The sequence below is a fragment of the Oryzias latipes genome, chromosome 17, assembly GCF_002234675.1.
Source record: "Oryzias latipes chromosome 17, ASM223467v1".
NCBI lineage: Eukaryota > Metazoa > Chordata > Actinopteri > Beloniformes > Adrianichthyidae > Oryzias > Oryzias latipes.
In genome coordinates, this window is record NC_019875.2 from 23,103,397 (window position 1) to 23,120,007 (window position 16,611).

At 40.1% G+C, this 16,611-nt stretch overlaps 1 protein-coding gene across 4 annotated transcripts in view; it reads right to left on the bottom strand.

Moving 5' to 3' along the window:
• Positions 1–16,611, bottom strand: part of LOC101175684 (calmodulin-regulated spectrin-associated protein 2) — a 32,559-nt gene that overhangs the window by 12,175 nt on the left and 3,773 nt on the right. For 2 of the 4 annotated variants that reach the window (XM_011486756.3, XM_011486758.3), the window contains 5 exons: positions 11,563–11,822; positions 5,590–5,769; positions 4,590–4,676; positions 1,392–1,424; positions 310–448 (listed from right to left, as the gene is read on the bottom strand). In XM_011486756.3, the coding sequence (XP_011485058.1) occupies positions 310–448; positions 1,392–1,424; positions 4,590–4,676; positions 5,590–5,769; positions 11,563–11,822 (699 nt within the window). The remainder of the gene's footprint in view (positions 1–309; positions 449–1,391; positions 1,425–4,589; positions 4,677–5,589; positions 5,770–11,562; positions 11,823–16,611) is intronic. The other 2 variants (XM_011486757.3, XM_011486760.3) reach the window with 1 other exon arrangement.

Genomic DNA, 16,611 nt, shown 5'->3' on the forward strand with positions numbered 1-16,611 from the left:
TTTTCAAGCAGCATTTTTTTGTCTGCTCCTGATTCACAACGATTTGAATAAAAGAAATACCGGTACTCAGAAATGCAATTTTGAGCTTAATCTTAAGCTTAATATACAGTACGTCCCCCATCATCAGAGAAATTCCACAAGGACATGTTACAAACACAATTTTATCAGGGGGGTCTTAAATATGCAGCTTTTTAATATAAGCAGATTTTTGAGCATCCCATTTAAATGAATTGCAATAGCTTTCATGTGTACATATGCAGTAAAAAAGCAGATGGGGGAGAAGCCTGCGTTGTTTCAGTTCAACCCCACCTTCCAGCCTGACAGCCTCTGGGCAGTAGAAGTGCAACAGGGCAGTGAGGGCACAGCCGTCTGCGTTGTCCTTCAGCAGGTTCTCCACCAGGGGCAGCGATGGAGTGCTCCTCTGGGCATGCTCTCTCCTGTACCGAGTCTGAAACCATGGCAACAACATAAAGACATCACCTAAAGGCACCATGACTTTTTTTTTTAGTTATGTTTTTAATCTTGAAACAAACACGGAAAAATCTGCAGACACTCTTTGATCTGCATGCACCAGTCAGTTCCACGCATTAACACAAGTGCAAGTGTTAATCTGGGGGATTTCGAGCATAAGGTTGAAGAAATGCAGATTGCATTGGTCATGCAGACAAACAGAAAACCATCATACTTTCAGGATATGAGAACTAACTTCATAAGTATATAATGGTCGTCATTACAGCCACAGTTTATCTCTATAAACGGACGCAAGGAGTGCAAAGCTCCCCTTGAGGGCAGAGACGAATAGCAAATTAATAGCTTCCAACATTTAATAACAGCAGAGACACTGCTGGCAGTTCTAACCTCAGTAACAAACAATGCCTGTGATTTGGGGTTTAATAATAATTTGCTTAAATGCAGCCTTCCTGCCTACATGTGTCTGCCAAAACCACATGAACAACACAACTAAGTCTTCTGTGCATCAAACAGCCTGTAAATATGGGCTGCAGGAGGAAATCCTAAAACAGAGCAAAGGTTGTTTTTTCAGTCTGATGCCTTTTATTTTTTTTATTTTAGTTTTAAAACACAAAACTACAAAGTAACCAACAGCACTAATCCCATCATCTGATGTAAACCAAACCTTTCTTTCAGCAGAAAATGTGTGATCGTGTCTGTCTTCAAACTACAATTCCTATTCCTAGCTAATCTTTAGGAAGCAGAAGAAGAGATTCTGGGTAAAAAAAGGAAAGGGACTTTAACCAAACACAAGGGGGCTCAGGGGTAACATGCAGTGATCGACAAGAGGCTGGGGGAGGTCTCTGAAGGGAGGAATTGATGAAGATGAGTCTTGTTGGTGGTGTGGCTGAGGAGGTGTTCTTGAGGGTGAATGGACTTACAGGTACCAATCTCCAGTACCATTTGCTAGGAGACTTGATGGTAGATCATGAGTGGACGAGAAGAGAGAGTGGAACAAGTATTATAACCCAAAGACAAAAAGAAAAATGTGCTGTTATTTCAAAGACTGGAAGAAAAATGATATATATTTTTAAATCCACAGATTAAGGATTAGTAAGAAGTTTAGGTCATAAAAAAGAGGAAGGAATATTCCTTTCTTTTCATTTTAGGAGTCTATAAATAAAACAAAAGACAAATGTTTCGCTAAAAAGTCCTCGTTCTTTAATAAGTCCTTCAGAAAATTAATTACTATTTATAAAAAAGTACTTTTACTTGCATGAACATTTATTGTAACAGCCAAATATATATTCAGTCCCTTTTTTTCTTTTTATTTATCAAAAGGTCTAAGTATGTTTAAATTGCCCCCAAAAGTAAATTTTCATTAATGTCTTCTTTCATATTTAACTGGATAAGCTGTTTTGAACTGCTTTGACATGAGGGGACAGCTAAAATAAACATTTTTAATTACAAAAATAATGCAAAATAACTGGTTTCAGTTAAGCTGAAGTAAATCAACATAAAATAAGCAAAAAAATTATAATTTCTGTGTAGAAAAAGAAATGAAAAAAAGGTAAGCAATGTTACTACAACAGCTATTTTTGTTATATAAATGCAAGATTAGCAGATTTTTTTTTAATGTGAATTTGTTTTAACTGTATAAGCCAAACAACCTGTATTAAAATAAAAAAGGCACACATGATTAAATGGTTTAAAAAAAAGAACCCTGCCATGCCTACATTTATTTCCAATCATATGAAAAAATATATTCCTTTGTGTTTTTTTCCCTTCAAGGTGATACAGAATTAAGTGGAGTCCTGGATTTAATGTTATATGGCAAATTAGCAACATACAGCATGAAGGGGTTTAACTTTAGCTATAAATCATTGATCTAATATGCAAATCACTGCAGAAATGTCAAAGGTTTTAGCTTTCAGCTCTTAAAAAGAATCCCATTTATTTAAAAAGAGTTTGGAGTTCCCCACAACATGTTAAATAAAAACTAAAGCCAATTATTATTAAAAAAATAAACAATTAAAAGTGAGCAAAAACAGAAGCACAAGAAGCAATTTTGACACCAAAATGGTTGAAATTCCTGAAAGAATGCTGACGATTCAATGTGTCAAAAAGAAAGACTAAATCCGAGTGTGTAATGTATTTCAGAATTCACACAATTATTGACTGAAGTGATGAAAATGCAAGTCTAAAAGTCCTGACATAATCAAATTTTGTCTTTTTTTCTTTTGGTGGTGCCTCAGAGTCACAAAACAGACAGGCAGTTGTTGCCAAATTGTAAAGAAAATGGTTTTCTCTGGTTCATCCAGGGACATCCGAACAAAATAACCCAATTTACGCATACAGCTTTTATATGTAACTGTAAACACAAACTGACTTTTCAACAGTCACAGTGTGGAGTGAGAGCATGCTGAGCACAAACCCTCTCAGTGTCCACACACAAAGATGAGAGCGTTTAGTCATATGACCACAGCTAAACACGCTTCACACGGTCCCAGAATAGATTTACTGAGAGACTCCTTTATCCATTTGTGCGTATGCTACCAAGAAAAACTTATACGGTGTACTCATTATCTCCTATTATTCCATAGCAGTAAAAAAAGGCTCCTCCTCCTCTTCCTCCTCCTCCTTCTCCACAGTAAATGAGCTGTGATGCATCACAGAACACAAAAGCAGCTGACTCATGTTGCACATTTTTTCACAAGACAGGATTTTATATTTGCTTTGAAGCAGCATCTCTTCATGGAATAGTCCCACACCCATGTGGTATCAGTTTGCACAGTGAAGATCTATCAGTACCCTCAAACAAAAACAAACAGTGAACTATAGATGGTTTGCAGGGACTCCATTCCTGATTTTAGTCAATTAGTCAATGTTCAAAATTAGTTTTTTCCCCCGCCTGGTAAGAAAATGATATTATCGTGACTGCTATCAGGCCTGAAGGGAGTCGGCATTGGTCCACACAAGCTCACTGTGTTTGCAGAAATCAGCATGCATGCTGCTAATATAGCAGGTTTGAATCATATTTAGGATTGTTTTGTTTTCTTGCTGTGCAGAACTGCGACATTTTTTAAAATGATAGTGGTTTAAATGGAAGAAACTAGACTCAAGAAGCATCATTAACATCTGACATGAGTAAAATCTAGGACCATAAATTGAATTACCGGTAAACAAAAGTTTTGTTTTAAAAAAAAAGGACAAGTAGCTGGTAAACAATAATTGCCAAAATCTGGGTTTATGGAAAACTAACTTAATGTCCAGAAATCTCAAGGAGTATGGGAAGATAAATAATTTATTTTGCAGCCAAAACAAACAAAGAAAAAAGGCTTTCCAGGGAAAAAAGATTTAATTTGATGGGTTTTGGATAAAAATTAATCATGATGGTGCATACATTTCATATTAAAGCAATACCTCTACTTAAAAATGCTTCTTGTAAACATGTTTAGCTTTGTTTGATGTGTGCAGTTTCCAGCAGTGTTTACCTCCATGATAAAACAGTAAAAAGCAGGAAGTTAACCTAAAAACACCCAATCGAATCTCCTTTTATCCTGCAGAGAGTTGTCTGGTCTTACTGCACACTTGCAGGACTCTCTCTGACTCCGCTGAAGCTTTCTGGGGAAGTGAATTCAAGTATTTGGTGGCTGACTGCAGCATGTTTGTGCCAACAGACTGACTTGCAGGGTCACAGAAAGATTACGTAACGCGAGGCCTGCGGGAGGCCTCTGACGCGGACATATTTGCTGCCGATGCCAGAACTTCTCAGAGCCTGACTGTCTCCATGTTTCCCACTGCAGGGCTGCTGCTTTGTTTCTTTTCTCCATCTCTAACGCTCCTTCACTCCTCTACTCCGACTGTCACCCAGCGTCTCCTCCCCTGCCCTCAACATGTTGATGCCTCCTCTGCCAAAAATGTCTCTGCAGCTGGTTCGAGGACTGAGCTCATCTGTTCCTCTGTTTTGCAGAGCAGCGTGTCTGCATTTGTGTTAAATAATTCAGGCTTTTCCTTTGAATTGCAAGTTAAAAAACCAAACATAATCAGACAAAAATGTAAAAATCAAACCACTTCCCTAAAGAGTTTGTGTTTGACTGTTTGATCAGTATTTTGGCTTTGGCGAGTTTTTGACTTACTTTGTGTGTTGTTGAGTTTGCCTCCTGAAGGGACGCCTCTTTTAGCCGCTGCTCCTCCACCAGGACATCCCTTAGTTGTTCAATCACCTTCAGGGCAAAAAAGAGCAGTGATTTGTAAGTCCTTAGCCTTTCCTCTTTCCTTAATAACCACTTTAAGATAAATTCAATAATTATCATTTCTAGTCCCCATTTGACCTAGCTTAATGCAGATATTTCCCCAAAAAAGTCAGTTTTCTCCTTTAATAAAAATTGTATATTTGCTGTTTTTAACATGTTCTTGTGGCATTTAAGATTTGGCTTAAAAATGGGTTTCTGAGTATTTATTTTTTCAAATCGCAGATGAAAAAATCCTATTTGGAAAAAGCTTGTAGATGTGACAGTGAAGCTACTACGGCAAGCCACAAGCTCCCTGTAGATGGCTAGATGCATGTAAGTCTTTGTTTCTTCCTTGTCTGAGCTGGCATCTGCATCAAAACTGTACGGCTGGATAGCTCTGATATTGCTCGCCAATTTTGTTGGGTTGGGGGTGTGAGGGGCTGTAAGCTAGTGGGTGGGAGTGTAAACAGATGGATAATGGGAAGTAGGCACAGGTTGCTCCCCGCTAGTAGTCCTGCCCACAACAGAGGCACATTTATAATGCTGCTCTGCAGAAACTATGTCCTCGAAAAGGAAACAGATTTTTTGATTTTGGCTTGTTGAAAACCACTGAGAACACTTTTAAAATAGGGCCAAATGTGATCGGAGTGGGACCTTAAAGCTCCTTTCCTTTTTTGCTTATTTTTTCCACATTTAGCAGCTCAGATGAGTTCTAGCTAAGTCAGTTACATTTTGTTAATCCCCTCAAAGTCTTTTTTCTTTTTTTTAAATGCACAGCATCGCTGATGTAAGCAAACCAAGACGATGCGACCATTTTTCCCAAACTCGGAGTAGAACAAAGACGTCTCTGTAAAACACAAACATGCTGGTAAATGGTTAAAGTCTTTCGTGCTCCGGCATGCACCTTGTTGATCCAGGTGACGATTGCGTCCTCTGTGTCGTAGGGCAGCTCCTGGAAAAGTGCCTCGCTGTGCAGGGGTTCAGGAGATGAGAACCTGTTGATGCAGGACATCACCCTCTCAGCGCTCACCATCTCCACGGCGTACGCCATCATCAGGGTGTCGATGAGCGCCAGATGAGAACTCTGTGTAGACACAACAACCACTTAGAAAAGACCAACTTTCCCTATTCTTTCTTTGGAGGTGAATTAATCTCTAAACTTTGAACTTAATTGCTTTTTATCCTTCACTGAACCGATGAGAAGTTTATTTTGGCAGGTCATCAAAAATGGCTTCATTTAAAGGTTAAACCTGTGTTTTTAAGCTAATAAAATCCACTTAAAACTGTTGGAGAGCTAAACTCCCCCAAACATCTGCAGAACTTTTTTTTCTGCGTGCACTACATGGTCCTGCATCTCTGGTTGCTTTTCTTGCTTTGGCAGGCATCATCTCCTACACAAAGCCTGACATTCTCCTGGCCTTTCTAATCCCATTCCAAGTCGGTTAGAACAGCAGACCTCCCCTTCCTTTTCCTGTCACGCTGCAGGTCTTCTCAAAAACATTCAACTTTACACCCCCAGCGTGAGTGAAAATGGGCTCCTTGCTTACCTAAGCATCCAGCTGAGACTGCAGCAACAATGATTTGAACAGACAGCCTTCTGATTATCCTATCAAGTCATTCCCAAAGAAAGAAACAGCCGTGACAGAGCTTTAGTTGCTCATGATGTTAGGACCACTGGAAAAAACTCCTCATGGAAAAGAATTTACTCAAACAAACTGGACTCACTTAGGAGAACAGCTGCACGGAAAGTCTCACTAAATAAACCTGAAAGTCAACTTCTGTCCAGAGCACCTTAAAGCAGCAATAAAGTCTGATGCTTTGACAGAGGAGTCTGACAGAAATACACAGGAACAATATTGTGTCGTCTGCTAAAAGCAATCCAGTGGAGACAGGTTTTTGTGTGTGTTTTTATGTCAAGTACATTTGCTTTTACTCTGTTCATAGTAGTTGTTAAAAAATAAAAATAAATAAAACAGCGGCTGTGGTTTTTGACCAGCTGATCGATCGATCTTTACTGTCATTGTCACTGGCACAATAAAACTTTAAAAAAGGTCTGTTTTTTAAAACTAAAAAGAAAACTAAATATTAAATAAAATGCCATATATAAACACCACATGACAACAGTACAGTGATTTTTTTTTAAAAAACATCCACAGGTCAAGCAGTTAATTTTAGTTTTAAATATTTGTTTAAATTTAGTTTTTAGCTGTGTTCGAATTATTTATTGCAGTGGGGTAAAAACTGTTCTGAAATGTGCAAAACCTTCTTTTAAAATAAAATAAAAACAAGAGCAAGAAAGGCTGTTTTTAGTTCTTAACGATTTAAATGCTGTGTTTTTGTTGAAATAAAGTCACACATGTCTGTTTATGTCTGCTTTATAGACTACAGAAATACTTAAACTAGATCAAATAAAAAGCCACAACAAATGTATTAAAACTGGAACAAATGGATGGAGCTCTGGAGAGCAGTGACCCGCCGTCACCTTTGATCGCTCTAAAGGCTCCAGTCAATATCTTCTGGTTTTTCTATAAACACAAGCCTTGTTTTATGAAAGTCTGTAATTTCATTTCCAATGCCAGGATATTGTCAGATGGCTCACATTTTTCCTGGAGGGGCTGCAGAACATCTGGCTGACAGCTGACTGACTGACAGACAGTCAGAAATGGGGGTGGGGGGTAGGGGGGGTCCAGCAGCTTGGACTGACTCAAGTCGGAGATCCAGAAAACAAAATCCCACTGAGCCTTTCCTCTGATTAAAGCTTGTCTTAGTTGCACAGAAATCTTGAATGTCTTTCAGAAGCTTGTGTGTCTGTGTGTGCAGCAGAGTCAGAGCAGATCACAGGAGAAGAAATTTAGAAAAATCAGTTCTCAGTTAGATTCATTCAATAAAATCATCACATCTGAGTACATTTCAAAAATGGGCAAAAGCTCAAATTAGACTTCATTTCTGTTTTTTAAAATAGTTTAATGTTCTGTTGTACTTTTTTGTTATTTATGTTTTTACTTTGTTTCTTGCTTTAAACAAGAATATCACAGATGAGTTTGGTCTGCATCATTCCTCATTGTATCCTTATTGTACACTTATTGCTTCAACTGAAATTTAAAAGAAAAGAGAAAGAAAAAAATGTATTAACTTTTTAAATACGGTGGCCCTAAAGTACCAATTTTATGAAGAAAATCACTCAACACAAAAACATATTAAAGATTGCAATGATAAAAAATAAAAAGCAAAAAAGAATAATAATAATAATAATAAAACATTACATTTTGGAAATCAGGACAAAATTCCAGAAATCAAAACGTAAAAAGAACAGTTCAGGCCACCGTGGACAAAATTATTTTCTGTTCAAGTCTAACTCATATTTTAAAAAACTAAAATTGAACAAAATCCACAGTTTCCTGCTTGTATTCTGGGTTGAAGTTCATTTATCGTGCAAATATTAGACAGCAAAGAGAAGAAAGGAGCCACAGTCACCGCTTACTCACTGTAGTAAATAGATGCCTTTACAGCATGAACTTAAAGGGACTGTGCTGTCTGTTATCCTTCCACAAAGATCTTTGTGTTCCTTTGTGTGTGTGCATGTGTGTTACAATGACAGACACGCCTTATAAGGCAGTGGAAAAGGCAGACAATGATCATAAAGAGTTGTGCGGAGCTGCAGATTATCCTGAAAACCCTCCTATAGGAGCATCGGTGGCATCGTCTCAACAAAGGTGAGTGTGTTTGTGTGTCCTCCATCAAAGGCATCTGTAGGTAGTCATGAGAATTCAGCTGAGCAAACACAATCAAAGCAGCCACATTCTCCACCAACGTCACTGCAATTATGTTTCTGCTGCACAACTTCACACCTGCACGCCTGCCTGCATCCAGATGTGCACCGTCATGGTGCCATTGTCCAAAATGTCCTCCGCTGCAGTTTGATGCAGTCATGAGGCGTTCCACTGCCCTGCTGGAGGTCTACAGACGTGCAGGACTCTGGGGGGGGTCATCTATGTATCAGATTAGACTCCACCCTCCACGTTACTGCAGCGATGCACGTCTTCCTGCATCACCCTCCTCCACCCCTTTGCTTTCTGGAGCTTCACACTTCTCCCCCTCCTCAATCGTGTCCCTTTCTTCCTCCACTCTTTCCAGATGGCCATATTAACAGTGGGCCTTTTCCACTCATTCTCTGGCACGGCATACGCCCCCACCGAGCCAAAGAGGCTTCTTCCTTTTCCTCCATCTCCCTCCTTCCAGAATTTGTCTGCTTCATTCGTCCCCCTTCCGTCTTTCCTCTTACTCCACTTTCTTGTCCCCCCCCCCCCCCCTGGTTTACAGCCAAATGGCAGCCCCTGAACTCCACCCCCACTTTTCTCTGTTAATTCCCTCACCCTCCCCACAGGCCGCCACACGCCTCGTACTCCCCCTCCCACTCCACATGAGTTATTCCTCTTCCTGTACCACGTTTTTTGGAAAATCATGAGATCATCATTTTTCTAAACTCCAAAATAAAAGCCTCAGCTTCAGTGGGAACGATGTGATGCTAATCACTACGCAAACGCACACACTCAATCGACCTCGCAGCTCCCGCCGCATCAATTAGAACAGAGATACGGAAGAGATGGACCGATTGGCAAACAGGGTGACTTTGAGTTACACAAATGAAGATGAATGTTGTACAAAAGTCGATTGACTACGGCTCTGCAGCCATAAAACAAGTCTCTGAATTTCTGGGGAACGCTTGCACTTCTTTTACGGCTGACGGTCGAAACGTCTTCACTCAATAAACCACGCAACAAGTGCAAAATAAAAGACAAATATTGTCTCGAGGCCTGACAGAGTCAGAGAAAGGATCAAATACAGCAAGAACAGAATTAAAGGACATGATTAATTATTAAACATTCATGTAAAATAATCAGCAAAGAAGAGAATCAGTCAAGAAATGACAATATAGGATTGAATAAAGGGACAACCAAGACTGCTATAGATAAAATGAGGATGGTAGAGGAAAGAAACGGAATCAGACGAAAGCCAGTCAGGGAGGGGGGAGGAAAGAGTGCACTGCAATGCAGACACCTTTTGGCGTCAGCAGGAGTGCCGGGTCTCCAGCCATGCGTGTGTTAGCAGCTGCTGCAATAAACTCACAGCCCCTTTTTATGGCTGAACCAACAAAAAAATTCTCACAAGATCTAAAAAAAAATGACCATGAGTTACAGACAGAAACACATAATAAGGATAAACCACAAACAAAACTGTATCCTAGTGGTTGGTGCTGTTTTTTTCAAACTAAAAATGTCCAACACATCACATAAGAAGCATTTTTTGTGTCCATCCATCTAATCCAGGGGTGTCAGACTCCAGGCCAAACTGACCTCCAGCTTGTTTGTCGGAAACGTTACGTCTTCTGGAGCTCATTACCTGGATCGGGTGGGTTTTGCCAATAACAGTCTACAATGGCAGGTTAGTTGGAAAACATGTAGGACACCGGCCCTCGAGGCCTGGAGATCTAATCCACTATCTGAACTTAAAGTCCGGATAATAGTAAACCTAACATCTATAGTTTGGAAATGAAGAACCTAAAGTACAAATAAAAAACACAGTCAGGAAATTGAACCAGAAACCTTCCAGTTTTGTAAGGATTTTCTAATACAAATGTACAATAAACCGAAAAATAATGCTAACTTTGATCTACTTCCTTTGCTTCCCTTCTGTACTTTAGGTCACTCTCAAGTGAATCAAGACCCTCACCCTCGCATCCAGACCAGAGTTCAGGCTAGCTTTCACACTCGCCACAGAAACCAGAGAATCTGAAGGAAACAAACCCTGGTGGCAATTGTGAAAGAGGGAAAGTGTCTTCCAGAGCTGGATGTACCACCTTATGTAAACCATACCAGATAATGACCAAAATTAATTAATCTGAAGGCCCTATATCATGCTAAGTCCACTTTTTTTCATCTTTGGGGTTTATCATAATCTTAATTCCTCACAAGAAAAACCTTCCATACTTTGATCCATTCACCTATTTTTGAGTATCCCTCAATCGCTGCACTGAGTATCAGTCCCCTCCAACCCAGGAAAACGAGTGGGTTCTCACATAAATACCTATGAAAGTGAGAAAAAGCTCCTTCCAGGAAAAGTCTGCGCTGCCAGCACCGCCCCCCAGGCTAAAATACACACCCACTTTCTCTGCAGTGATCGACTAAACACTTTTCTTTTATATGCACAACATGCACACCATCTTTGCAAAAGTTCGGATGTTGTTTTTTTTTTTGTGGGCGAAATGCAGACACGCTCAGAGATGGAGTCGTCTTAATTCCGGGTAGGAAAATGAGCTGCGAAACCAATTTAAAAAAAAAAATGTTGTTTAGCGTGCCAAAGGTTTTTTTTTAAGGTAAGCCTTAAGAAAAGAATGATATAGACCCTTTAACATAGCTTTCAGATTCTTTTTTCCCCCCCATTTTCACCAAAAACTGATTCATGCACCTTTTGTCATTTTCAGGTTTCAGAATCTCAGATTAAAGGATTTAGGTCTTCTGTTGTTCGTTTCCACGTGTATTTTATGGGCTGTATGTTTTGGTTAAAGAAAAAATAATGGAGTTTCCGTGTGGATCCAAATTTGTTTCTTGTATATGTCTAAAGCGATGAGGTAATCCATAGATTTCTTGTTAATGTGATGTGTGAGTGTGAGAAGATGAGCAAATAAACACTCGACACATTTCCGTGTAAAGTCACACAGTGATCTAAACTGAGCTCCAGCCTTTTCAGATCACATTTCCATGGTTACCACTAAGTGCCCTATGCAGTTATAGCATGAGCATAAAGCGTGTCATGTGTTACTGTTTGAAAAACAAGGGAATTTGATGACAAGTTTACAAAGTTGCATGCATCCACTCACCATGTGTATGGGTGTGGACATCAGATCCCTTTCTGTGACCAGTCTGTATTGATCGGTGACATACAGGCCCTTCTGGGCCAAGGCCTGAATGACGGCATTGTGTCCCACCAAAGGTTTGACGGCATCGCTGCGCAGGATGAGGCTTCCGGCGCGACAGTAGAGCTCAGCGGACTGAAGCAGGCAGGCGACCGGGGGTTTCAGGTGCTCCTGGTTGTACTGGTCCTTGTAGAGTGGTTCAGCCAGCTCTTCTGGCACCACATCTGAGGGAGGAAAACAGATGAAGTCCCCTTTTTTTAATGTTTTGTTGTTGCCCAGAGCAACAACAAGTGTGTGATTGCCACACACTCACACACTTATTTCCTTCAGATCTTCAGCGGAAAAATAAGGAAGAGTACAAACAACATTCTAGAGGGAAATTCTTGTGCAGTCACTCAGAACAGACTGTTAGCTTGTATGAGTCAGTTACATGGTGACCTGTGTGTGTTAGAGGAGGTGTAGGTTACAAAGCAAGAAACCTGTTACATCATCCAGCAGATCTGATTTAAAGATAATAGCCTAAAAAACAAACAAACATGAAAGCTTACGGCTATGAGTTCTTTCCTCGAATATTCTCCAAGAACAGCTAAATGTCTTGGACTCCACCTCGAGGTGCCATGCCAAGTGTTACATGGAATTTCCCCTCTTCTCTGTTCTTTGGGTTACATTTGAGGACAGCCTGGTGGCTTTCATAGAGTCTGAGTGAGTTTTTTCTTCCATAGGGATCATTTTCTCACATATATATCTGGTCGGTTGTGTGCTTAACATCAGAATCACTGAGACGGTCAGACGGTTCTGTGATGACGGTGTTGATGAAAGTTTGCTCTCTCAGATCCATGGAAAAGTGAATTGGGTTCGAAATCCAAACCAATTTTTTTCTCATTTCAACTGAGTTTAACACTTCTCACACTCTTTAAGTGACCAACGCTGCTCTAAGCTTCTAAATTCTTGCTGGGAAATCTTCATCAGGAGACCTAGTGATCTCCCTCAGGTGCTGGTCCACGCTGTAGGGTGGCAAATGAGAACAGCAGAGTGAAAGCCCATTACAAATGAAACAGTTTTATTGTTGATGGATTATTATTATTAATGAGTTTTCCAAATATAAGAAATGCCTCTTGCCATAGCAATGACACAGCGCAGATTTTGGTTAAGGACAGGGTGCTGATGTCCCAGATTGGCCAGCATTCACAGTACAGGGGCGTAGCAAATAATTTTAGGGGCTCAAGATTTCAATAAAAATGATTGCTTTTGTTATTTTTGGCAAAGCTTAAAGAAGCTTGCACTAATGATTTCTTAATCTTTGTCAATAGAAATAGCTCCATCCGTGTTCCTTATCGACCGTCTCACTGCATTGATCCTTGTCTCATTCTAAGATGCTAAGGTGTTGTTCTGTCTAGTCAAGTGTGTGGCAGACAAATCCAGGTTTTCACTCTCCAGGGTGTCCACAGATCTCCAGTCTTTGAAAGGCCACTTTTGGCTTCCTTTGCCCCTGTCTGCCCTTTAACCACCCGATTGACTGGACAGGATTTGTGTAGGTGATCAGCGTAGATATCTAGAAGTTAATTATGACCGTCACCCTTAAAGAGTAGAGTTCTCCACCTCAACACATTAGATCTAACATTAATCTGCAACCATTGTCTACATGTAAGAACTGGACTGTGTGATCCTTTCCCCCTCATGTTCCAAACAGGAAGTACCTGCTGGCTTCAAGAAGCCAAATTCCAACTGACTTCTATTGAGGATTAACAGCTATTAGATCAGTCATTATGACCATGTCCAAAGTACTGTCCTTCTCCCTGAGTACTAAAAAACTATAGTATAGAGCAGTGTTTTTCAACCTTTTTTGAGCCACGGCACACTTTAACCTTGACAAAAATCCCGCGGCACACCAGCATCCAAAAAAAAGAAAAGCAGTAATTCATGGTCTGTATTGATTGACAGCCCCCCCCCCCTCTCACGTGCATTTTGTGCATTTTGTGATAATTGTGGCCGAAAAAGCAGGAAGTTGCGGCTGTTTTTTCTAAGACATGAAATAAAAGTTAAATTAGAAAATTTAGAAACTGTTTGTTTATTCGTTGAGGTTTCTAGACATTTCACGCGGACGACACGGGGACACTGGCCCTTTAAGCCAATGCATCATGGGAGATGTAGTGTGAAAACTGCCGAAAAAGGGCAGAAAGACTCGCGTCTGTGAGCTTCATTGTTTTGTTCACGGTCTGACACGGTCTGACACCGGACTCTGTGGAAAGCTACACCGCTAAAGACGAGCTTTAGCTGGTATTTTTGTTAGAACTGAGCGACTTTATCAGCAGAATTAAGAACAAGAAAGTGAAGACATTAACCACTTCTGATTGGTCAGACTGATGACATGTGATTAAGACTTCAACAATGATTGGCGGAGACAGTTAAAGGGGCGGGACTTTTCCGCAAACCACTATAGCTGCAGGTAAATCGCGGTACCGTATTCTTATCAAAATGTCTTTAATAGAATCAAATAAACACAAAGAAAAATTAATTTTAAGATCTTTTATATTCCTAACTGCTCAGTGTTTTATCAGGGCCTGTTTGGATGAACAAAGAGCTTATTTCCTGGAGATGGAAAATGTTTTTAGATCAGTTAATGATTAATGAGGGCAATTTCCCACGGCACACTTGACCATCTCCCACGGCACACTAGTGTGCCGCGGCACACTGGTTGAAAAACACTGGTATAGAGAGTGGGAAGCTCTGCCCTGGATTTTAAAAGCAATTCGGACATCATGCTCAGTACTTTATTTTTTTTTAACGGCAAATATCACGTCACACTTTCCCCGAAGTAAAAAACTAATAAATAGGATCATTTTATGAAGACTTTTTAATAAATCCTCTGTTATGAAGATGAAAACTTGGATGATTCATGAAGAAGAAATGAAATTAAAAAATTTTCCCATGATAAATTGTTCAAACAATGCGTTGTGGTCGATATTCGACCACAACGCATTGTTTGAAGACATCTGGGACACATTTGGGAAATTTCCAGGCCACTGAATTTTGTAATTGTAGATTCAGACATTCTACAAAATGCAGTATGCCCTATATGGTGTGCTAAGTAGTAAGTAGTGAAGGACACAATCTATGTTTGTCATAGAAACCTCTCTTTTTTAACATCTACTTGCTAACGATATTTTTTCCTGTGATATTCTTATTTAGTGCAAGTTATTCAAGATATAAAATGGCCAATAAAATGCCTCAATAAAAGCATGCAGTGCCTACTGATCCCCTCATCCAACGTTTGAAATGTTTGATTGACAGATTTCATGTTGCTAATAACGAGCCCGCTTTCAAATGGCAGGGGTGTGGACTTCCAACTAGCTCACTCCTGATTGGTGAGAGTGGTTGCCATAGAAACATTGATTCAGACTAACTTGGATTAAACATTGCTTACTGATGACGTCTTGCTCCAACATGGACGGACACTGAATTGACTTCATTTTGCTGGAGCTGGAAGTAAGTCATTTTCTGTGGGTGACATCACACTCGCTCAGTCCAGTTCTCAGTTACAGTCAAGGTCTGCACCTCACAGATCCCATTCTACCTCATCAGAACCAGGATTTGGTTCCCATAAAGAGGGCTGCTCCCTACATAGTCAAGTATGAAGCCAAAGAAGAAGAAATAGCATTTCAAACAATGAGCGGAGACACAAAACAGAACTTCAGGAGATCCCCAGTCGGCATAACTGTGTTGTTCTTAACCACACATGGTGACTCAAAGTGTAATGGCTCTAGTCACTACTGACCCACTGTATGTAAGACTGAGTGTGTTTGTGTGTGTGTGTGTGTGTGTGTGTGTGTGTGTGTGTGTGTGTGTGTGTGTATTCCGAGCATTTGGAGTAACTTCCTCTCCTCTCATCTCTGCATTACTCAGAGGAAAAACCAGGACAGCACAGAAATCCTTCCCAGAGGTCTCCATTTTTCTTTTTCAAAACACACCAGACAAAGAGCTCAATCCATCTTCACTAATCAAGTACAGTCTGTTCAGAAATAAACCCAGCATTAAGCGTGTGATGAAGCCTCAGCAGTTTTCCAGTGGCTGTGGTTAAAGTGGCTCCCCCCAATTCAGGCGCACTGGGTCAGGAAAAGAGACATTTAAAGCAACAGGGCAGATGGTAAACCACTTCACAACAAGCCCTCTTCCATCCCGTCACAAACTGATCCTACTTCTGTCACAGCGAAAAGCCCTAACTTTACATTTTCAGTGTTTACTTACAATGTTTACAAAGAAAAAGTCAAACGGTCAGGTTTTTTCAGATAACAGCAGATTTCTTGACAACGTTTTTCAGAAAACTGAACTGAGTTTTGCATTTCAAGAAGGTTTTAGATTCGTCAAGCTGGAAAATGACAATGGAGTTTAGGAAAATTTGCCCCTGTAAGTAAAAACCCTGGCTTTTGTGTTGGCCATCAAAGAGGAAATAGACAGGAAGTAGCTCCTACAGGAAGTTCAGGCATGGAGAAGACTGCACCCCTGAAGACCCCTGGGAACAGCACTCAGAATACACAAGCTGACGGTCAGCAGAGCTTATCTTTTTTATTTCTTAATGATGGTTTAAAAATACATAAAAAGTTGTGAAAAAGTAAGAAAATTCTGCTTCTGTAATAGTAAAAGAAAACATTTCTTAAATTATGTTTCTGTTCTGTGGGAGAAGCAGAAACAAGTTGGCATAACAGACCATAAGTCACAAATGTGACGTGGAAAAGCTTCTATTATCATCTGCAAATGCTAAATCCCAATCTATCTAACCAGTCTGAGGTTTTCTCCAACAAAAAAACAAAAAGATTCACAGAATCTCTGTGCAAAGAGCGAAGCTTCAAACTGATAAGGATCTTTAGGCCTCCCAGGCAGTGCTGCTTTGTAAAAATAAACATCTCTGTAGTGAAAATCACGACAATTTTCTCAGATTCTTTTTTCTCCAAAAGCCTTCTGGGAACATGGCTGGTTGCTAAAAGTTACAAAAGTTGAAACAACGAAAAAGCAAGC